Source organism: Lissotriton vulgaris, chromosome 3_1, assembly GCF_964263255.1.
Source record: "Lissotriton vulgaris chromosome 3_1, aLisVul1.2, whole genome shotgun sequence".
Taxonomy (NCBI): domain Eukaryota; kingdom Metazoa; phylum Chordata; class Amphibia; order Caudata; family Salamandridae; genus Lissotriton; species Lissotriton vulgaris.
In genome coordinates, this window is record NC_141689.1 from 1,861,110,114 (window position 1) to 1,861,134,531 (window position 24,418).

The following is a 24,418-nucleotide window of genomic DNA, read 5'->3' on the forward strand; positions in this document are numbered from 1 at the left end:
AAGAAGCCGATACAATGCTCTCTCTGGTCTAAATGACTTGGATTGACACCAGAGAATCATCGTGGCAGATATTTCGGCAAGACCAATTACCCCAATGTTAATAGAGACTACCCAGCGTTGGAGGGCTAGATCTGTACCGTCGGCTGGGGAGCTTAAGACTTCAACCCCCCTCACTGGAAAAGTAGCAAAAGATGATGGACAACTAGTTAGTTTGACCGCTATGGATGATCCACTCTTGCTTCACCATAACGCTTCTGAATCTCACCCTCCACGCATATTCAAGGGAAAGCAAGAAAACCCTGCCTCACTTAATAGATCCCCCAAACGAAGAGATTTTATTTATAGCTTCCTTTCTTGGAACGTTACTGGCTTAGCGGATAAAGTGACTCACCAACACTGGCTAGATGTTGTCACCGGGCACAACGTTATTTGCCTACAGGAAACATGGTCCTTGGAGGCACATCATATTAGAGGGTACCAGACTTTTCATACTCCAGCAGTGCCCAGTGCCAAGGGTCGCAACAAAGGGGGTCTGTGCACATTTGTATCCACCACCGGGGGCATTGAAGTAAACAAGTTTTTGGCCACTGAGTATTATCAGATATTGAGGCTAAAACTGGGCCTTTCGCATAACATGATTGTATTAAATTTTTATAATAACGTGCCACCTGACATGAGGGAGACCATAATTAACAAGCTTCTGTCGACCTCAATCTCCCTACATGATCACTTAGTAGGAGAAAAGGTTATGTTCTGGGTGGGAGATTTCAATTGTACAATCTGTCCCCATAACTCGATGGGTTTGTGCGGCCTATCTGATTATGGGGAAGATTGCCCCACTCATTTCAATCATACGAAACTCGGTACTATTCTCAATAATATACGCTTTTATTTCAATGTATCTTTTATAAATGAGACATGTAGACCGAGTATACCATTCCAACCTACCTTTAATGGGAGGGGGTGTAATACCATAATCAACTTTACAATAATCTCAGCATCCCATGCTGGGTTGGTAGCAACTTGGGAAATGGGTCAGGCCCCCCACTCTGATCATTATCCTATAGTCTTTAGCATCAAAGTGAAAAAACTGACACGTAGGGCTGTGGCCAATACATCATATACATCAGAGATAAGATTAGCCTAAAAAATGGTTACACAATTAAATGGGAGAAGGTGAAGCCTTCAGGTTTCCTGGAAAAATTAGTTGCTTAAAATGCCAAAGAGATAAATACTTGTCTGACACAAGAAGAGGATCCAGAAAGAGTAATGAATTCCTTTTCTAAGATACAAGCCACAGTAAAAACCCTACTGACAAGAAAATATCGGACGGGGGTATCAAACGCCCACAGGTGGTTTGATAGTAGGTGCACTAAAGCACTAACATCTCTTAACCCCTCCCCTGCTGATGACGAACCGCTCCGTCATCAGCCACGGTGGCGATGTGCTGATGACGGAGCGGTTCCGTCATGGCCCGCCCGATGCTCCTGCGTGGCGCAAATTCCGCGCCTGCGCTGAGCGTTCTATTGAGCGGGCGGGGCCATGGCGGAACAGCTCCGTCATAAGCACAGCGCAACCGACGCTGGTGACGGAGCGGTTCCGTCACCAGCATGCGCCCGCCGCATTTGCGCCCCGCCCCCTTAGCACTGCGGCGGAATAGCCGCCGCAGTGAAGGGGTTAAAAAGGCGCTGCAGACAACTCCAAAAAACCCTGACTTCATTCGTAAAGCCAGAAACTCATACAAAAATATAATAAAAATGAGAAAAGCCACCCTAAAGAAAGAGGTATGGGCAGCTTTAAAAGAGGAATTGTCTAAAAGAGACAACACGGCCTTCTGGAAGGTGGTAAATGACCCCTTTCTCCAAATCAAAGAGGCTGACCTCATTGATATTGCAATCACGGGCGATCTCTGGGTCGCTCATTCTAAACACCTTTATGGTAGATCCACCCCTTGTGGCATCGGAATTGCATCTACTGATGGGGTTAATAACTCCTCTGAAGGTAACCACTCCAGCCCATTCCCACTATCTATAATTTTCAGCCGTCAGGAAGTTATCAAAGGTATAAAAGATAGCTCATCAGGTAAGGCACCGGGCCCGGACGGTGTGCCAATCGATGTCTACAAGGCTGAGCTAGAACTATGGGCCCCCATGATAACAAATGTTTTAAATAAAGCAAACCAACATGGCTTTATATCCACCTGGTCTGATGCAATAGTTATACCTATTTACAAAAAAGGTAACAGGAATGATCCAACTTGCTATCGGCCAATTTTATTGCTGGACGCATTGGCAAAGGTGGCAGGTCGAATTATTTTAAATAGGATACATACCTGAGGGGAGGAAAATCAAGTTATTTCCAACCTGCAGTATGGTTTCAGCCCAGGAAAGGGGACAATGGAACAATGTTTAAATCTGGCCCTTTTTATCTCAAAATGCACTCAGGCAAAGAGCGGGAACCTTTTTATTTCTTTTATTGATTTAAGTTCGGCATTTGACTGTGTAGATCACGAATTCCTATGGCTAACACTTAGCGACATGGGGATCGACAGTCAAATCCTTCTATATATTAAGGAACTTTACAGAGACACAGGTGCAAGGGTGAGGTACGGCCGCAGGGGGGAGTGTTCAGACAAATTCCCTATAGAGAGGGGAGTCAGGCAGGGGTGCATTTTGGCACCCCTGTTATTTACCTTATATATTAACTCAATCGGAAAATATCTCAGGGACTTTCAGCACGATTACCCTACCATTAAAGGGACCCCCACCCCAATATTACTATACTTAGACGATGCAGCTTTAATGTCACGGACTAGACTTGGGCTACAGAGGACTGTGGATAAATTTAACACCTACATGAAGCTTCGCGGTTTAAGAATAAACATATCAAAAACCTACACAATGGCTTGCGGGAATGGCAGAAAAAGGGCGCCCTGCCCAATTTTCCTCGACGATAAGAGAATTGAAACCACGGATAGATTCTCTTACTTAGGGGTGAATTTCGACAGGAGGAGCTCTTGGCAAACAGCAGTGAATTCAAGGCAATTAGCTTTTGTGCGCTCCATTGGTGCTTTGAGAAACTTTGCAACCAAACTGGGGGGGAAGCCAGCTAAAGATCTAATTTACATCTATACAGCTAAGTGCGTTTCAACTGCTACTTACGGTGCTGGTCTGTGGGGCATTGAAAACGCCCAGGTGATCCAAAGCTGTGAAAATCAGTTCCTTGCTCACTTACTGGGTGTCCCCAAAACCACATCCTCGTACATGTTGCACATCGAAGCAGGCCTCCCTTACATATTAGACACCATAAGGATCTCTCCGATACTCCTTTGGCATAAGGTTTGGGTTACTCCAGAGATTTCACTAAATAGAGATCTAATATTTGATTGTCTCTCCCTTGACGGAGTTCCCAAAATTAAATGGTTACAATATGTGAGAAACATGTTCAAGGAGATAGGCCACCCAGAATTTTTTGAAAGGCCAAGTACTATGGAGAAGGTACCAAGAGGCTTGCTCAAAAAGATGGCTCTGGAGCACCTTGTCACCTCCAGCTGGAACGTTGAAACAGTAAAAAATACCACCATCAGATGTCAGCAAATTATCTTTCATGGAGGGCTACAAAAATATCTAACATCAGTCAGTAGCCCCTATGCCCGTATGTTGCTCACTCGCTTCAGGTTAGGCACCTTTTTTCGACTGGTCACTTTCCCTCATTGTAATAATTGGTCCATGTCTAATTTTGTATGCCCCTGTGATGACATTTCCCATCAATCAAACATACACTGTGTGCTATTTTGCAAATTTTATCAGGCACCGTGCAGGGCGTACTTACTACCTATTCTTAAGGCATGGGGATCTGAACCTGCAAGGTAGCCTTCCTCAAATTGCAACAGCTGGAAGAAGATCATGTTATCCACGCAGTGAACTGTTTTTTAAAACTTGTGGTAAAGTTTTGTAATACAATGGGCTGATCACAAATTGATTGACGTGAAACACCGAATTTTCTACCTGTGAAAATAATTATCTTGATTTGGACTTGTTTTATAATATGAAGTACTTTGTAATAAGTGTTTTTATTATGTGTGCTTTTATGATTTTGAACTATTGAATCGAATAAAGCCTGTTTTGAACTTTGAACTTGACATGGGACTGAGGTCAGTATGTCTCTATCGAGTACATTAAACTTAATTACTTGTGTGTGTCAGCTAACTCAGAGGTCACTAAAAACTTTCTCGAATGAACAAGAAGGGACTAGTCTCTGACAACCGCATAAACATGACAACTTTGTTTCCCTTAAAGTAGGAAAAATATCTTCAGAGTCGTAAAAACAATAGATAACCGTTTCACTTAGTCAACCGTGCATGCTTTGTTTCTACAGAGTTTGCACAGAAATAGAGAGACAGGCGTTTCAATCAAAAGGATTTATTGAACAGTCTTCTTTCTCATGCAAGAGATATGAACTGCTACAATCGTATGACAGAATGCAAAGTATAATACTTAAAGTGTTAGCAGTAAAATAAAATAATACTGTAATAGCATGTCGGGTTAGCTATGACATATATTCGTTAAAATACATACATAAATAACACAGGCTAAAATACTTATCTGGTGCTTCTAAAAGAATTCTACTCCAGTGTACCCAACCTAAGTCTAGTACGAGGGAAGAAGTAGGTGCTGTCTTAGTTTGGTTTAGTTTTGCCAAGAGTTGCCAAAAGTTTCTCTAGGTTCTAATCAGCTCCATACCTTAGAATGAGAGAGGTTGGTATCTCTTTCGCGGGACTCGATCTCTAATACCCTGCAAGGGGATTTAGAAACACTGGAGCTGGATTCTCAGCGAGGAAGATGACAGCGTCTGGTCTGTGAGTCAGTTGGGGAGATGACTTCCTTCGGGACTTGTTGTGGCGAGCCGCGTGCAAGTAGGTAGTCGAACCGCACCGTGCCTTGCCATAGCAAGTGAAGGCATATTAATACCTTGAAGGTGTTTTGGAATGCCAGTATTGACATAAAAGTCGGGCATATGAACGTCATGAATGAACTTAAGTAATAGATGTTCATGCATAATAAATGAGTTTTTGGAGAAATTAATATCTAGGCAAGGGGAAGTCCCTAAAGCTTAAGAGTTTGGTTTTCCAAGAATTTGTTGTGACGTAGATGAACGCATGTAAGTAGCCATGCCTGTATTTGGTTAGCATGGACTATGCCTAAATAAGGACTGGGTTTCTATGCTTATGTAAGTGCAATATGAATTGTACCTACATAAGGGCATGAATTGGGAAATTCATACAGAATCTAAATCGATACACAACAGCCCATTGATGTGATCAGATAACTCTATGATTCCATTTAGAAATAATAGTTGCCTTAAAAAACAAACTACTATATGTCCCCTGAATGGCCTCCAAAGGCAATGGCATAAAGTCACATTTAACTCTTTTAGCAAAATATATGTTCCTCCTGTTTTCAATGAACACATGGACGGTACTAAGAAACGTAGGGTTTTTAATGATGCCATCAGTTAGTAAATAGACACGTTGGCCTCGTGAAACATCGCCATAGCAATTCCGGTAAAAAAATGGTGAAGATTGGTATACTGCAGAGTTACGCATTGAAAAAAACAGATTCAAACACCTAGAAAAAATCTGGCGTAAATCCCATGTGTAAATAGAGAAACAGAATTTTAAATTGGTCCTCACTGCATATCATAAAAGCTTTAAAAGGGCACGTAAAGTTCATGTTATACTTAAACTGAACCAAGCCGGTAATTCAACTAAGGATCTTTATAAAATTCTTAACTCCTTCACCAATCCCACAGCGTGTGTCCAGTCGATTTCCCGCTCTCAGGGACTATGTTACAGTATAGCTGTGTATTTGATGATAACATTAATTTAATTTACAATCAATTCCCTCAAAACTCGTGTCACGTGGAGCACTCTAACTACAGTCCCTCAACTCTAAGAGATTCTGATGTAGGCCTGACACATTTTAATGCCATCCAAGTCTCTCAGGTGGAAGCCATGCTTAGAATTGTGAAATCTGATACTCCTCTTGATTTGATGCTGGTACACATATTCGCACTACTTACGCCAATCCTGGCCTCTTCCATTTAGGATATTTGGAACACTTCTTTACTTGAAGGAATTATGCCTCTTGATTGGAAGGCCTCTCAAGTGCTACCAATTAAGAGGAAAACTCAGTTGCCTGCCAAAGTGGTCTCTAACTATTGCCCTATCTCACTCTTGCCACTAATGAGTAAAATGGCGGAGGGTTATGTCAACACGCAGTTAATGGGTTATCTTGATTCCCAAGGCATTCTTGATCCTTACCAGTCTGGGTTTAGCTACAATCACTCCACATTTGGGTCACTGACCACATAAAAATGGCCTTGGATAATAACAAAGCAGTGCTGCTGGTCTTGTTGGTTCTGACAGCAGCCTTTGATACAGTCTTCTCTCATCAGAAACTGATATTTCAACTGATAGAGGCTGGCCTGCAGGTACAGGCACATAATTGGTGCCTAGTTAGGAGTCCTAACTTTACTAATCCTAAACTGAGATAATCCTAATTTTAAGACTTTTGGTATTCACAGAAGGCATTTAGGAGTCCTAAAGTTAGGAGTCCTAACTTTACTACTACTAAACTGAGAAAAATCCTAATTTTAAGACTTTCAGTAGTCACAGAAGGCATTTAGGGGTCCTAAAGTTAGGAGTCCTAACTGTACTACTACTAAACTGAGAACAATCCTAATTTTAAGACTTTCGGTATTCACAGACAGCAATTAGGAGTCCTAAAGTTAGGAGTACTAACTTTACTACTACTAAACTGAGAAAAATCCCAATTTTAAGACTTTCGGTATTCACAGAAGGCATTTAGGAGTCCTAAAGTTTGGACTCCTAACTTCTGTGAATACCCAAATGAGTAACTGCCTTCTGTGAAAACCAAAATGAGTAAGTGCCTTCTGTGAATACCAACATGGTAGTGGGTTTAGGATTTTGTCTTAAGTTAGTTCTGTGAATCAAGCCCTATGGGTCTGTTTGAATGTATTCTTATCAGTGAAGGATCAAATTATGACTACTGCAGGGACCTGCTACCATACCCTGAGCCTTTTGGGTAGAGTGTTTCCGTGGCTGGCTCTCTCTGATTCAGGCTCTGATCATTGGTCACCTGAATTATTGTAATGCTCTACTGACATCTTCCACTGAACCTCTTCTCAGTAGATTACAGATTGTACAGAATGTTGCTGCATGCCTGGATCTTAAAAAGACACCACACACGTCTCTAGGGCCATTGTTAAAACAACTTCACTGGCTCCATATCAAACAGAGAATTAAATTCAAGCTTTGTTGCCTCTCTCATAAAGCTCTTTATGGTACAAGCTCTAGCTACTTGGCGGACAAGTTTAAAGTCTATTGTCCGAATCGTTGACCCAGATCGGAAGGCAAACGATTGCTAGTGGTCGCCCGCTACATGAAAATACGAACAGGAGGCAAAACTGTTGCCTGCCTTGCCCTGAAATACTGGAACACCTTGCCAGAGGACTTGCGCAAATGCCCCAGTCTTTTTCGCTTCAGTAAAAACTCAGCAATCTCCTGAAGACGGAATTATTCCAGGACTGATCTCTGTCTGTCTTGCACCCTCTTTATGGTAGCGCACAGATACCCTGCGGGGGTGATTCCTGCGCTTTACAAATTCCTTACATATATAGTGTTTCACACCTTGCATATTTCTACCTAATGGCACAAAGGATTGAAATGGTAGTTCTTGTCAGAAGGTAAACCTTTGTGAGACCCCCAAAAACACATGAGGGCATATTTCTACCCCAGGAAGAAATATTGAAGCAATAGAAATGCCTACGTTTATGCGGTTACCTTTTTAATTTTTTTTTTATACAATTCTAGCTGACTGGCGAGTACTTGCCTGTTTTCCACTACACAGACACCCTAAGGTAGAAGTATTTGCTACACAAATAGGACATTATGTGATTAATTCTGTGAAATAAAGACAAAAGGATTGCTGATACAACATGACCACTTTTTAATGCCGAACTACACATTTTCTGCAAGTGGGAAAGGCTTAGTTCTTTGTGCATTGGTAGTCCGGATCATTCACCAATACACACATTGCATTATTTATAACAATTAATAATGCACACGACTCCAGATGTAATGTTAATTTAGACACACTTCTGAGGACACAGAAATCAGAGTATAATGTGTGTAGTGTTTGGTGGTCATCCAAAACGTATGATGCCCAGAACCATAAACCAAACTATAGCTTAAAATGTTTTTTCTTTGCGTTTCGACCACATATCACTTCCTGTACTCCATATTACGGTGGCTCAGCAAACTGGCCCAAGTACAACCTTTTCTGCATTCGACTTTCATGGTAGCGAGGGCGAGCAGTCACTGGCTTCTCATGAAATTGGTGTGGATTTGCATTCGTTCAGAACTAAGCAACCAATCAACAGACACAATAACTTCAATGTCCACCCCAGTTCTTGACATTTTAGAAAATAAAGTAATGTTTGATATCACACTAGCACTAAATACAACAAAATTCAATCCAGTATACTGGGCAGTGATCCTTGTTACGATTCACCCTTATGGTCCTACACTGACTGGTTCCCCATATGCGAATCCCTCCAAAGAGACAGTTGAAAAGCTCCCCTCACCGCACAGCCAGTGGTGTAACAGAGGACCCCACAGCCTCCCCAGTGCAGGGGGTCAGAGCCCCCTTTGGCACCCTTGCACAGACGGAGGATAAGAGCTCCTTACCGGGTCCAGGGGGTGGGGGTCCCCTTCCATGTATTTTGCAGGGCGGCCTCCTCAAGTTTTGTTACGCCACTGTCCACAGTATTTAATGCACACGCACGAATCAAGCACAGGTGCACATTGCTGGTAACCCTCAAGCCAAAGGCAGGACCTTGCATAGTCATTGACAGGTCTTGACCTCTTCAAATAAGCTAAAATTAGCGTTATACTAGAGCCAAAATAAAAGTCAGGATGCCAGACAGGATACCCTTCTACTCCATCTTGTGCCATGTAAAAGCAGGGGCATTTCAAAATGAATTCTGAAAGTCGCTGCAATCACAGCTACATGGAGTCCTCCTATCATGCATTCTTTATATAACATGTACTCAACATGCATACATAATGTCAGTGCAAGGGAATAGGTATCTCTACAAGTAGAACTTAACCCGAGTATGGCAGTAGGCACCACACTCTTGTGAAAAAGAAAAAGATTTGTTTGGTGCTAGAGTTATTACGGAAAAGTATACTGCCACATGTGCTTTAATTCTCTGGACATTGCAAAAAACACAGTTGATGGACAGAATTCAGAACAATGTCTTACATTCACCCCAGTACAAAGATCTGGACCTAAATCCATCGTTTTTTTGCACTCCACACCACCCTAGGTCAGACAATGACTATATGCAAATCAGCCTTGACCCTGTGCCTCATGGGAACAGTCCAGCCCGAACAACCAAGCCATGTCTTTCCTAGACCGGAATCAAGCATCCAAGGACCGGTTTCTGGCTATCATCCTTCTTCAGCCTGGATAGCTTGACTCCAGTGATGTGGAAAGCCTGGGACTCATGTCTGAGCATACCCAGCCCACTCGGGGTGAAAATTGCAAAAAACACTTTTGATGGACAGAATGTAGAACAATGTCTTACATTCACCCCAGTACAAAGATCTGGGCCTAAATCCATCGTTTATTTGCACTCCACACCACCTTAGGTCAGACAATGGCTATATGCAAATCAGCCTTGACCCTGTGCCTCATGGGAACAGTCCAGCCCGAACTACCAAGCCATGTCTTTCCTAGACCGCAATCAAGCATCCAAGGACCGGTTTCTGGCTATCAGCCTTCTTCAGCCTGGATAGCTTGACTCCAGTGATGTGGAGAGCCTGGGACTCACGTCTGAGCATAACCAGCCCACTCGGGGTGAAAATTGCAAAAAACACAGTTGATGGACAGAATGCAGAACAATGTCTTACATTCACCCCAGTACAAAGATCTGGGCCTAAATCCATCGTTTTTTTGCACTCCACACAACCCTAGGTCAGACAATGGCTATATCCAAATCAGCCTTGACCCTGTGCCTCATGGGAACAGTCCAGCCCGAACTACCAAGAGGCCCAGGGTCAAGGCTGATTTGCATATAGCTATTGTCTGACCTAGGGTGGTGTGGAGTACAAAAAAATGATGGATTTAGGCCCAGATCTTTGTACTGGGGTGAATGTAAGACATTGTTCTGCATTCTGTCCATCAACTGTGTTTTTTGCAATTTTCACCCCGAGTGGGCTGGGTATGATCAGACGTGAGTCCCAGGCTCTCCACATCACTGGAGTCAAGCTATCCAGGCTGAAGAAGGCTGATAGCCAGAAACCGGTCCTTGGATGCGTGATTTTGGTATAGGAAAGACATGGCTTGGTAGTTCGGGCTGGACTGTTCCCATGAGGCGCAGGGTCAAGGCTGATTTGCATATAGCCATTGTCTGACCTAGGATGGTGTGTAGTGCAAAAAAACGATGGATTTAGGCCCAGATCTTTGTACTGGGGTGAATGTAAGACATTGTTCTGCATTCTGTCAATCAACTGTGTTTTTTGCAATTTTCACCCCGAGTGGGCTGGCTATGCTCAGACGTGAGTCACAGGCTCTCCACATCACTGGAGTCAAGCTATCCAGGCTGAAGAAGGCTGATAGCCAGAAACCGGTCCTTGGATGCTTAATTCCAGTCTAGGAAAGACATGACTTGGTAGTTCGGACTGGACTGTTCCCATGAGGCACAGGGTCAAGGCTGATTTGCATATAGCCATTGTCTGAACTAGGGTGGTGTGGAGTGCAAAAAAACGATGGATTTAGGCCCAGATCTTTTTACTGGGGTGAATGTAAGACATTGTTCTGCATTCTGTCCATCAACTGTGTTTTTTGCAATTTTCACCCCGAGTGGGCTGGGTATGCTCAGACGTGAGTCCCAGGCTTTCCACATCACTGGAGTCAAGCTATACAGGCTGAAGAAGGCTGATAGCCAGAAACCAGTCCTTAGATGCTTGATTCCGGTCTAGGAAAGACATGGCTTGGTAGTTCGGGCTGGACTGTTCCCATGAGGCACAGGGTCAAGGCTGATTTGCATATAGCCATTGTCTGACCTAGGGTGGTGTGGAGTGCAAAAAAACGATTGATTTAGGCCCAGATCTTCGTACTGGGGTGAATGTAAGACATTGTTCTGCATTCTGTCCATCAACTGTGTTTTTTTCTTAATTCTCTGGACATCACAGTCAAAGGACAGTCTGAGGCCTCAGAGCACATGCTGGATTAACAGGCAACAAGAATTCAGAACGCCAGATATCACCTGCAGTTGAGTCACTCAGGGAAGGTATAATAAAGACCTCTTTCATGTGCAGGGGGCATTCCTGTCCTAAGAAAACCTTTAATTGCTTTGTAAATGAAACGAAAATTATTTTGCAGGTGACACACTATCACTATTTGTGTTTTACAGACAACCAAATATATTTCAGTGGGGTAGACAATATGGAGAGTGTTAAACAGAAGAAATGCTTGATGCATTTTACATGAGTGAATTTATCAGCCCTGCAAAATATATGAATTTCTCATTAAGTGTAATTTGGAAAATTCCATAAATTCCGTAGGTGTGAAATGTTGCACTATTTTAGGTGCTAGGGACTGGTTTGAGACATTGTCATGCCAGAAATGAATTGAGGTGAAAAATGTCTTACAGGGGATATTTTCTCTTCACACTAATTCCCTTAAAGGTATTTCTCATTACTTGCATTCCATTTTCATGCGAGGTTCTAAAAAGTTAATGTTTACATCTTACCAAACGTTTGTCACTTTTCTTTGAAATTATGCTCTCTTTCAAATATGCACAACTCTGGTATTTTAATTAGAATAAAGCAACATTAGAACTTAAAAGGCACATTTACTGCATTACATGGGAGCACATACTTAGTGGTTCTGTCGCTTTCACTGTGCCAACTGTACTGCCTTCCAGAATATCTTCTGGGACAGAAAATGAATAACGAGATTTCTCAAAAATGGCGGGAGCCAAAGCAGTTTGTAGAATGTTCAGTGTGACAGCCGCGTTGACATGGGACACAAGACCACCTCCATCCCTAGCAGAGACTTCCAGTGTCACGCTAGTTACTGCCAAGTGACTGAGAGGTGATAGCAGATAAACGACTCCTGAGGAGAAAAGAAAAACATAAAAAGTAAAGGGTGAGTTTTTTCAAGGTCAAGAAAAGGACACATGGAATGTGTCCAAACATTTAAATGCCATAGGCCCAACAACAACTCAGAGGCATAGATGTGCAGCATATCATTATTATTACCCGAAATGTCAAAAGACTGGTATTTGTTAAAAGTCAATTCACTAGGCACAAGAAAGAGTGATAACTAAAACATGCATATGATTCACATAAGTACAATATTTGCGTAGAGATTTTCTTCCTGTATAGAATCTATAGAATGTATGCAATGCGTATGTACTTTATCAATAATTTCCAAAGAAGTGTGCACAATTGGACATATCCATGGAAGTATCAGATATGGGGCCAAGAACAAGCAATGCAAAATTGATGCAAGCACACAGCAGTGGATTCCCGAGTAGTCACAATACTATGTATATCAATTGCTAATCACCCGAGTACCTGACCGACACTAAAATGGGTTTAGCATATGTTGTGATGAAAATAAAGACAATAGTGCTCGTTGTAATACTCGTGTAGAAGTGGATCGCATTTTATGAGAAACCTACAATGTAAGAAGAAATGAATGCAAAGGGAAATGATGTAGGTATTGGTGCATTTGCCTGTCCCAGTAGATGTAGACATAGCATGTATAATATAATCAATTGGAATTGAAAAATTGATTTAAATCAGTCAGTCAGTCAGAATACTTTATTTCGATAAATCAACATCATAAAAAGACAATAGTACTATACAAAGCATGCATAAAACACGTTACATTAGTTATACACAGTAAAAACAAAGTATTAGTTATACACAGTAAAAACAAAATATCAAACCCTTTAAAATTTTTCCATAAAAATTCATAAAATGAAGTCATGATAAAAAGGGTAAAACATTAATCAATTTAGTTGCCCTGACTACCATTATTCATAGTGCAAATATAATACAGAATTTCATCCCAATTCATTTAAGGGCTATCAGTCATTTTCTTGTTCCTAGTCCTAACAGCACCCACTAAGAAACTAGCAACATGGAAGATGATCCTGGGGGTCTGTAGTAATTGCAAAAACAAAAGAGCTGGCTTAACCTGCAGAAACCCAGCCTCCTTTAAAATTGGGACCAAAAATTTCAACCTTAATTCCGTATAATGACCGCAGAACATCAAAAAATGGATTGTGTTCTGGGTGGAAAAGTTGTCACAAGAACACGGCATTGCATTTTCAGGGGTACTCCAGTTAGGGAAATAACCAAGGTTCAGATGAATCATGTTAAAACGGAATCGGGTTAAAAGAAACCTATTATATGGGAGATTCACTATTTAGTATTAAATGTTTTTATTCAGTGCATCAAAAAAGGGTCTGACCCATGCCTGCTAAGAGACCGGACATACATTCACAGTTGTAAAGACATTCTTTGCTAACATCAGTATTGTTCGGCATAAAGTATCACAGCAAGCCGCCTACAACCCTCCCGGGCCGGCCGCGTCAGGCTAACGGAGCATGAGTCGGAAGCTGTATCAGGCTATGCAAACCAGTAAAATAAACCCCAACAAACCCCAACAGCCCCCCCCTGCCCATACCCCCCCACCTTCTTGTCCCCTAAGAGATGCTGGCCTGACCCCATCCATTACAGCTCACCCAGTGAGTGGCACCCAAACCCTCCCGCCAAATGCAATAGGCGCAGGTAGCGAGGGCAGCTCAATTCCCTAAATTCCCCAGTGAGCAGCGTCAGGAATGGCCGCCAGATGTCCGCAAACTGCTCCCCCTGCCCCGCTGCAGTCAGGGACAACTTCTCCATCCCCAGTATCATCCAGAGCCTATGTAGCCAGCCAAGCTGCACAGGGGGTTGTGGGTCCCTTCAGTGTGCCACTATGTTTTGTGTAGCAGCCCCCAGTGCTATGGCTATCAACCTTCCTCTCATGGATTTCAGGGGATACATCAGCGTGTTCCGCAGGCCCAGTATCACTTATGCGGGGAATCGGGGGAGTTGTGTGTCTAAATGTGCGTCTACTAGATCCAGGATGGTGGTCCAATAGTGTTGCAGTTTCTCACAGCTCCAGAGCAAGTGTTCAAGTGTGCCTCGCTCCCCGCACCCCCTCCAGCAGCGATCGCTTGTCTTAGGGTCCCATCTATGTATGCGTGCCGGTGTGTGGTACCAATACATGGCTACTTTTGTCAAGGTCTCCGTGAGACCAGTATGGTAGGCTGAGTGTCTGGCTCTGTGATAGATTCCTTCCCACTCCTTCCGTGTGAGCTGCCTCCCAAGATCCTCCTCCCATCTTGCCTTCCCTGGGTGATAGATGTGTATGTGGGTGAGGAATAGGTGTTGGTACAAGTCGGAGAGCAGTTTCTTCTCCGACGTGCGGGTGAGGAGCCATTTTTCATATGGCGTGAGGAATCGTTGCGCACCCGAACGCACAGTTGGATGTAAGACCCAGCGACGGATCTGCAGGTAGGGGAGCCGATCAGCCTGCTGTATCCCATAGTCTTCTCTAACTTTCTGAAAGGAGAGGATACCCTCCAGATTGAACATGTGCCCCACCTCCCTGCAGGGGGTGGCCCTCCATGCCTTGAATGCCTGCGGGTCCAGGCCGGGTGTAAAGTCGGGGTTTCCAAAAATGGGCGTCAGTGGAGAAGGAAATGAGGTGAGTTCATTCCGCACCGCTACCTGATCCCAGACTTTCATCACAGTGCTTGTGATGTAGGACGCGTAGAGATTCGGGGGCCTATGACACCTCGGCAGGAAGGGTACACCCTGGAGAGGGCGGCCAGCTACCGCATGGTCCTGAAAGAGCCAGTGCTTGCTGGATTCAAGTTGGTACCACTCCACCAGGGTATTATGTAATTGTGCCTTTGGGTTTTATGGAGTCATCAGCCATCCTCTAGCTCTTCTATCAGCTAAGGGTACCCCAGTCAATCTCCCAGACTGAGGTCCCTGGCGAGAGGAGGCCAGACCCAAATGATGAGACATCACAATTTGTGAAGGATGGGTTTAGGCACAAGAGGTTCTCTTCTCGAATAGAGGAGGTTGTTGTCTTAACTCTTGACGTACATTTACCTTGTCCTTTTCCCATCATGTTGGCATTAACTGAATCAGGACAGCAATAGTGTCATGTGTGTCTGTTTAGGGTGGTAGGTATATGAGTTAGGAACAGTGGTTGAGAATGTGGGTCATGTGTTAAGGCTCTAAATTGTGCAATGGATGAAAGGCGGATGAATAAGTGCTGTGTGATAGGATGTCTGTGGTAGGTGTTGCTAAAGATAACAAATTTGGGTGTAAAGTTGGCTTAGGTTCTGTATTATTTGTGTAGTCATGAGGGTGGGAGTGGGTGTTTGTTTCTACTTTGTGTTGGAATATATTATGTAAATGTGTGTGTGAGAGATTGGGATGTGCTGGTGTGTGTGTGTTATGCTTAGTTTTCGTGGAGAATGGAGATGACATATTGATGTAGTGAATTTCTGTGAAGAATTTGGATGTAAAGTACTATCGGTGAGTACAAGTTGAATGGTAAACAGGGTGGTGATGGGCATTGGAGGAGAGCGTATGTTGTGTGTGAGAGGAGACGGGCAGGGGTTCTGAGTGTTTGTATTAGATTTTGGTAGCAGGAAGAGGTAATATGTTTGGTGGAATGCAGCATAAGGATTGTTTAGTGTCATGTTTTTGGTAAAAAGAAGAGGACAGTGTTGTTGGTGGATGATATGAGAGAGGTTTGATGGAAAGGAGTCTGAAATATTTGATCATGTCCATCATGATGATTTGGACATAAAGGGCCCAGAGGAAGTGACACCAAAATAAAACAAGTCCGAAACACATGTTGAGATAGTTAGAGATCTCTCTGTATATAAAGAAAAGTGATCTTCTAGTACAAATAACATTTTGAGAACTGTATGGAGCAAACCTGAATCATTGGAATTAATGGTATTCAAAAAATGTAAATCTACTAAGAATAATATGACCTCAAACTGATTTTTCTTTGCATTTTCAATTTATTTTTTGGTGTCGAGGTATGACACTACATTGAGTTCTAAAAAAGCTCATTTTGTTCCTGCAAACGCTTAGTTACTATTTCCATACTAGATTGTTTCTCCACTGCTGCTTTCAAAGATGCTCAGCCACAAACGTCCAGTTTCAAAATAGCTCTTTAAAAAAAACACCTTGAACTCCTATTGTAGGGTCCGTAAATCTCAGAGAAATTACAGTGCCTTTCTGTACAGATTTTCATCCACTGAGTCACCGTAAACATTCAATCCATCACCCACAAATGAAACTCTTCCTGCAGCAGAAATTACCTCTAATATCAGCTCTTCAGGCCAAGAAGTAACTGTACCAAAGTAAGAGCTTTTCATTGTACAGTAACAAAATGTTAGAAACTATGCTGCAAATTACACAGTCATTTTTTTATAAGGAAACTCAGAACAGGAAAGTCTCAATGGAGTAATTTATTTCTTATTCAACTTCCATCGATGTTTAGAAATCTCTTTGCAAATACGTTTGTGTTAGATGTGCAAGATAGCCTTTCCACTTACTGCAATCAGTGGTGTAGCTGGGGTGGGTGCCGGGGCAGCAGCCTCCCCCCGCTATCACCTGCCGGCTCGGGTGGCAACAGCAAGCAACACAGGCCCCCTCACTCTTCACTGCAGTCGCCGTGGGGCGGTAAACGCAGAGAACGCCATGGGTGCCCATAGGGCTAGCTACACCACTAACTGCAATTGATGCAGCGTGGCACCTTGTCTCCCTTGACCTCAGAGGTGAAGCCTCAAGGCAAGAGGTATCTGACATCATTCTGAAAGTACCCCGGTATTCACAGAACAGGGGCGGCTCTAGGGTCATGGTGGCCCTGGGCAGGGAGCGTAGGTAGGGGCCCCGGAAGAGGGGGTCCGGGTGGGGCAGAGCGCGGAGGCCAGTAAAGAGGGAGGGGGGGGGGGTCAGGGTGTTTAGAAGTGGAACTGAGCCGGAGGCCGCCAAATCTCTGCCAGGGGCCGCCACACAAATATGTATCCATCCTCAGAGGATAAATATATTAAGGATATATATTGGTGTGGTGGCCCCTGGGGTTTGGTGGCCCTGTGCAGGTGCACAGCTTGCACATGCCTAAGGCCGGCCCTGCACAGAACTTGTGGAACATTTAGAGGGAACGTTGACCTTCTCGGAGGGAAACGAGGTGGAACACAACAGCAGTTGTCTTTTGGTAGGACCAGGGTATCAGTAGGTAGCATTCTGATTGCGTTGGAACATTCACAACACTGTGATATGGGCCGAGAATGGTCTGAATGTGTGTTTATCCAAAATGGAAAAGTAATCCAAGAAAGAGCAAATATGGACACATGAAAGAAATGATCATTAAAGCATACGCCAGCAACTGGTATGAGCTTCGAGTGGGGTGTACTGTCTAGAGTGAGCAATAAAGGCAAATGTCAATCTGTCTGTCCTGTCCAGTAGATACTAATGCTTCACCTGAAGAGGGAGGATATGGTTTTTCTGGTACTTACATTTCGGAAATAATGCTTCTGATTCCCTCTCCATCGAAAGTGGTGTTGTAAAAATGTTAAACAGCCCTGCAAAGTCCTAGTATAGGTTGGACTTGACAAAGTTTGCTGTCACCACCAGAACTGTTCAGTTCTTAAGGAAGTCTCAGCATTAATCCTTCCATTAAATTAACATGCTGTTGTCCCTTGAGTTCTGCCTAGAATGTGAAATGGCAGGCCCTGTAAGGTAGCAATCAGGAATACACCTTACCACCCCTGACAGGGTAGAAAACTCCTCTGATGATTCTATTTGGTTCCTCCCCGCTTAACAACTCAAGCCAACCTTGGAACTCGACATCTGATACATGGGGAACAATTACTAGATACAAGGATTTGACCATGCGTGTTTTTCACTTCATCATCATACAAAATATTATCTTTTCTTTTTACATTTAGTTTATACCTTATTTCCAATTTCGCCTTCAAGAAAGCATCTTTCCCCAACAAGCAGTATTTTATTACTGAAAGACAGGAACACAGCAGCAGCTTCCCACATATGGAACACTAATGGGCCAGTTGAAACTTAAGTTGATCTATATCTCTAGGTGGTGTACCATTCCACTTAATAATAAGTTGATCAGCGTTCCAATACCCAGATTTCCAGGAGCAGGTATACTGGATCTGATTATACCAGCCAGTAAAATTGCGTTAGGTTTGGCTGTGCCAGCACCATCCCTGACTCCTGCTCACCCTTTCGGCTCCCTCTTGCCGGACCACATCCTCCCTTTCCCCTGCAACCAACTTCACCCTTCCTCAGATATATGCATAGCGATACAGGTCAGAATTCTAAATTCCATATGCATCTAAATCTGCCCTACTTGTAATTGGTGCCTAAGTGGTAGTGAAGCATTGGGGCCTCAGATTTTGCTAAGATTTTTCCTTAGGGTTGCATCACTGTTTCGGCGCAGTCCAACACAAAATCTTTTTGGAGATTCAAAAAGCCATGCAAACCCCGATTTGTGTGGACCTGTTAAAAAAAAGAGTTACACAACACAGCGCATAGCGCTGACTTGAGTTACCATAAATCAAGTAGGCTTTGCATGGGTGGAGCATGGGCAGTCCCTTGCATCCACCCATGTATTGTAATGCAAAATTATATTTACTAAGACTTTTGTACATTGGTTTGTGCCAATATCGTGTGCCACCCCAGACTGGCATAATGAGGAGACGTTTTTATTTCTATGCAGGCCCCTCTGCCACATGGCGCAAGGGTAACTGTGCTGATGCTAGGCAGCTACAAATGCGTCACCACTAGAAGAGAGTAGAACTGCCTCATATCTTTGCAAATATGGCACAGTTGTGCTGTCCAAAGTGATTGCACTCCAGGTGCACAGCTTTATTTAACCAATGCAAGTTTTAAGTTTCACAGTCTTAGGTGCTCCTTTGGTGGAGTCTCCCGACCCGTGACGCCTCTTACTTATGAACCTTTGTCGTGCTTCCAATGAATCATTAGTCGCATCCCAAAAGGCACACTTTAATCTCCTCCTATGTGTAAAGAGGATTCCACTCAAAAGTTTCTTTATGATTAAACTTTTTTTATTCATAATTTTCGTTAATTTAAATGAATGTTTTCATAATTTTTCTTATTTCATCAAAAAACTCATATTCGTTAGATTATCATTGCACAAATCACTCCTATGTATTTCGGGCACTAGGATGCCCTTCCTCTGTGAATTCAAAAACATATGAACTTTGAATCAATAAAACATACAAATCATGTTGTTAAATGTACACATTGTGAGGTGAAAGTAAAAAAACAAGTGAATTCATGCTGGAGCGGGATGTGTTAAAAAGACCAAAGAATAATCCCAGAATCCATAAACTAACACTTACATGAAATCCCCGTTCGCCGTACGAACGTCAACCTAAAAAAAACCATAATAGTTAGTTAACCACTGAAATATAATATGCACCTCGGGCCTCATTTGTTCAAAAAAACTTTCCAACCACTCTTCCAACAACACTGACCTTATGCAGTACGGTTTCACCGTCAGTTACAAACTATCTGGTTTTCTCCACGTTTCACCACTTCGAAAACAGACGCTCTCCGCGCTTCCGTGTTTCGCCTGAATTCTGCCTCCTATTGGTTACTGCCGCGATCATGTGACCAAATAGATCTAACCAACAGACTTCAAAACCCCGAAGTAAAGACTCACTACTATTAAATGAAAAGCGAACCTAAACACGATAAAAATGATGAAAAACCTCTGAAAATCATCCACAATTGATTCATAATTGCGAAAATAACTCATCACTAAAAAAAGCCCCCGAAAAAATGTATGAACATGTGTGGTTGCACGATAAAAATTGTTGTGAGTGTGTGGTTGCACAATAAAGTTTCATGATTCAAAATGCAATAATCATATATTAATTGAATTACCAAGCTAAAAAATGATCAAAAAATGCAGTCATTATTCACAGGACATATCAAGGGAAAAACAATGCTTAATCGTTCATCACAGGGAGCAAGCAAATTTGATTCTGTCATTAAGCCCATTGGGCTTGCTTGAACATAGTCTCTGAATCCAAAAATTCTCATGTTGAAGCAAATACTTGTTATTGTCTCTTCCTTCTCGTTTTTCAACACATTTCAATATTAGAAATTTTAATTGTGAAATACTGTGGTGTGCTTCCAAAAAATGAGTTGCTATTGAAGACTTAATGTTATGTGTACGAATGTTCGATTTATGTTCCGTCATTCTAGTTTTGATTTTTCTTTCGGTTTTCCCAACATACGGTTTGCCACAGGGGCATTTGAGTAGATAAATCACGTTTGAAGTGTCGCATGTTGCTCTGACTTTGAGTTTTATCTCATGTCCCTTCATAGGGTGATTGATGACATTTCCCTTTATGATATTATTACAATTCCCGCAATTCAGACAAGGTCTTGTACCTTTGTATCCTTTGATGCTTTCAGATTTCTGTTTGAGGATCTCTCCCAAGTTTTTACCTCTGGTAAAAGCGAAAAGTGGTGGTTTAGCAGTTGTGCTGTCTCAATTTCACGCAACACAGTACCTCGCAGTAAGTTCTCTTGCTATACTGTGTTTCATGAAATCGTGGCAAATCCTGACCTAGTTTTTATCACTGTGACTAAAAACGATCAGTTATCAACAAGCTTGTTTTAAAGGGGTAGGATGTTCCATAATTTTGTCACCAACAGTGAAAAAAATACACCTAGAACGTTTTGTTGGGCTACGGCATGCTCACAGCACATAACGGCTAGTGACTGCTTGTTCCTCCCCCCTTCTTTGAGGCTGCCCCTCTCACCAGATGGCCGAAAGGTGTTGAAGGTATCACCAGTATGCCTCGCTCGTTCGTTTCCTTGATGCTTGGCTGGCGGCAGGCGTATGGCGAGGGCTGCAAGTGAGCTTGAGAACCACTCACGGCGTGCAAATCTCTGAATAGTGGGGGTCCCAGAAGGTAGTAAAGGGTCACAACCCCTTCAAAGGATTGAATCATTCATTAACAAGAGCGTACTCCCAGAATTCACAGGCGATCTTACTATAACAAGAGTGCATCGGGTCCGTTCACACACTTTGCCGAATTCAAAACTACCTCGAACAATTCTGATCAACTTTGCTGACTACCGCATCAAGGAGCAGATTTTATCACAGGCAATCGAGCAGAGACAATTCTCAATTAATGGTGTCACCAGCTGTCGAATATTTGCTGATATGTCAGTAGCAGCCGCACGTCTGCGAAAAGAGTCTATCAAATTGCTCTATCTCTTTAAAGCACAGGGTGCACATGTATCAATAGCCCAGCAGTCAAAGTTAAGGGTGTTAGTGAGGGGCAAGTTCTATATGTTTGCAAATATAGAGGAAGCACAGGATCTTCTGAAAGAAATCTCTTCTGTAAAGTAGATAAGAAGTATTAAATGTAAGGTCAGGGGCAGCTTGATGTAGGGGACGATGGGGGTCACTCAGTGTGCAGCACCAAGGCCACCCACAAGAGACTTTTTTTGAGAGGGCGGAGATGGGGCTACGGGCCCTTTTCCCATCTCCTGGGGAGGGTTAGCACAGGGAGTGGTTGGGAGCAGGTGGGTTTTGGGTGCAAGGGGCACAAATTAGCAGAATCATAGGGGTGGGATGGCGGGAAAACAGTTTATTGTGCTGAAAAGATTAATGCAATATTTAAGTATGAATTTTAGAAATGAAATGTAATTGTCGGATAATTTCAGTCAACGTAAGTGGTGTTCTGAACAAACAGAAGTATGGAGGGATAATAAGGTGGTTAGCTTCATTTTCACCACAAGTCGTTTTCCTTCAAGAAACTCATTTGAAAACAAACACTCCAAAGCGTTTTGTACCTAAATTGTTTTCTAAAGTTGTTTTTGCATCAGCAAGGATGGCAGTAAGGTGGTGGATTAAGAATTCTTCCAAGTAGAGAGGAATCCACATGGTCGATGGCTTTGGGTCACAACAAGTTTAAACAAGAATATTTTCAACTTTATTAATTATTATGGTCCAAATGTTGATGACCCGTCATTTATAGTGAAGATCAATGAGATACTCAGAGGGGCTACAGGACAATTATTGTTGGTGGGAATTTTAATTATATTCAGGACTTGACAAAGAATACCTTGAAGAAAAATAGAAAACAGCTAAAGCCGAAGACTAAAAAAGTAATCAATGTTATTGCACAAGATTATCAGCTAATAGAATGGGGGTTGGGAGCACACTGCCTTACAGTCCCAGCACAGTTCGCCCCTTTGCATCCTGGTAAAAGCAGTACACAGTTCAAACTTACTTCAAAATTAGCTTGAGTTTTTCACCAAAGTTGGTGCAGACATTGCTGTATATCTCTAGACACGTGTTTCTGGGTTGAGCCCTTCATCAGTAGAGAGCAGCAGTATTAGAGAGCAAAGAAAAATCATCTAGGGTTCCTGGAAATGCTGCAAAGTTCCTCTCAGGTCACAGTACCACTCACAGGCACACAGGTGCATCTCCAAAGCTCGTCAGCTTGCTGGCTCAAGTGAACATTTTCTACTTTATTCATTATTATGGCTCAATAGTTGATGACCCGTCATCTATGGTGAAGATCGATGAGATACTCAGAGGGGCTACAGGACAAATTATTTTTGGTGGGGATTTTAATTATATTCAGGACTTGATGTAGGATACCTCGAATAAAAATAAAAAACAGATGAAACAGGGTTCATTGCAGGGAGGTTGATGTCCACAAATACAGGGCTTTTAGTACAGGCACTTGACTTTTTTAACTGTAATCCTACTCCAGCTCTCATCATGATGGCCCACTTTCCCCTGTGCTCTTTACCTTTTTTATTGAACCTTTAGCCACTAGAATCTGCAACAACATAGGGATTAAATCACCAATACCAGGTATAGCTAATTTGAAGCTGTTTATGGATGATATTATCCTCTATCTTAGCCCAGCAAGACAGAATATTGATCTAATACTAGCCGAATTCACACAATTTGAATTATTTGGATGCTACAAAATTAATCAGAATAAGACTGAGATTTTAACAATGAATACTTCAAATGATTTTCTCCCTGACAATTTTAAACAAAAAGCCCTTATTCCAAAATCCAATCCGATATTTAGGAATTTATGTCACCAGTAAATATACAGAAATTTATAAATTGAACTATGAAGCCACACCGAAAAAAATTACAAAGCTGTTAGAAGAGTGGTCACTACTACTGCTCACATTCATAGGATGGGTGGCTCTTATAAAAATGTCCATTTTACACTTACTTGTTTTTTGTATATAAATCTCCCTATAACAAAGAATACAACCTATTTTAAGGAGTTAGAAACCATTTTTAGAGGATTTTTTTGGAATAAGAAGGCTCAGAGAGTAAAACTCTCAGTGCTCCAGCTTGACATTAGTCAGGGGGGCTTGCACTTCCTCAAGCTCGTACATACTATGAAGCAGCCTTTTTAGATTTAACAGCCCGTTTACTTGACCGCAAGGGATCTGTCGATTATTTTTTTTTGGAGAAGATGGTGCAAGAGCTGGTTCACAGGTTCCAATATTTCTGAAAACAGCTAAACTCACAAAAAAACAAGTTACAAGACCTTGAAGGAGTACACTTCCACAGGATCTTGTTTCGTAAATTAGCTGCATGTAAGAGCTTCGGCCTCCAAATTCAGGGCAGCCATCTAAGATCCCAGATCAATTGGGGATTTAAAGAGCTAGAGCATTTTTTATTGGGTTGAAGAGGCATTACTTGGCAAGAGGTCCAAGCGAGGTGTGGCGCCCAGAGTAAGCCTCTTTTTTTTAATACATCCAGATTTCACAACTACTAAAAAAGTGCAGTCTCTTACCCTGTTCCGGCCCAATTTCACTAGTGATTGCTCTATTTAGAGCAAAGTTGAGAGTGGTAGGCAATTAGTATCACTGTATACAGTCTCAAGGGGAGCCTATCATTGTTAATAATTTTCTAGAAAAGTGTCATTGGAGACACAATGTAGGTTCTCAAGTCGGGATTAGCAAGTTATCACACAGCTAGGCAGCAAGGCCTTAAAAGTGGCTAATTTGAAAAGAATGGCTTTTTTGTCACGCTAAATGGCATACTCTACTCCCCAAGCTCTTTACAAGATTTGCCCGGAATTAGAGAACAAATTCTTTCGCTCCCAGATGTTAGGCGAGGGAGGATGGCTCCATACTTTTTTTACCTGCCAAAAGCTAGGACAATTCTGGGAGAGGATCTTT

General features: G+C 42.5%; 1 protein-coding gene across 1 annotated transcript in view; it reads right to left on the reverse strand.

The window, feature by feature from the left end:
• Nucleotides 1-24,418, reverse strand: part of DCHS2 (dachsous cadherin-related 2) — a 932,357-nt gene that overhangs the window by 420,362 nt on the left and 487,577 nt on the right. The window contains exon 5 of the mRNA XM_086962326.1: nucleotides 11,970-12,206. Coding sequence (XP_086818452.1) covers nucleotides 11,970-12,206 — 237 coding nt within the window. The remainder of the gene's footprint in view (nucleotides 1-11,969; nucleotides 12,207-24,418) is intronic.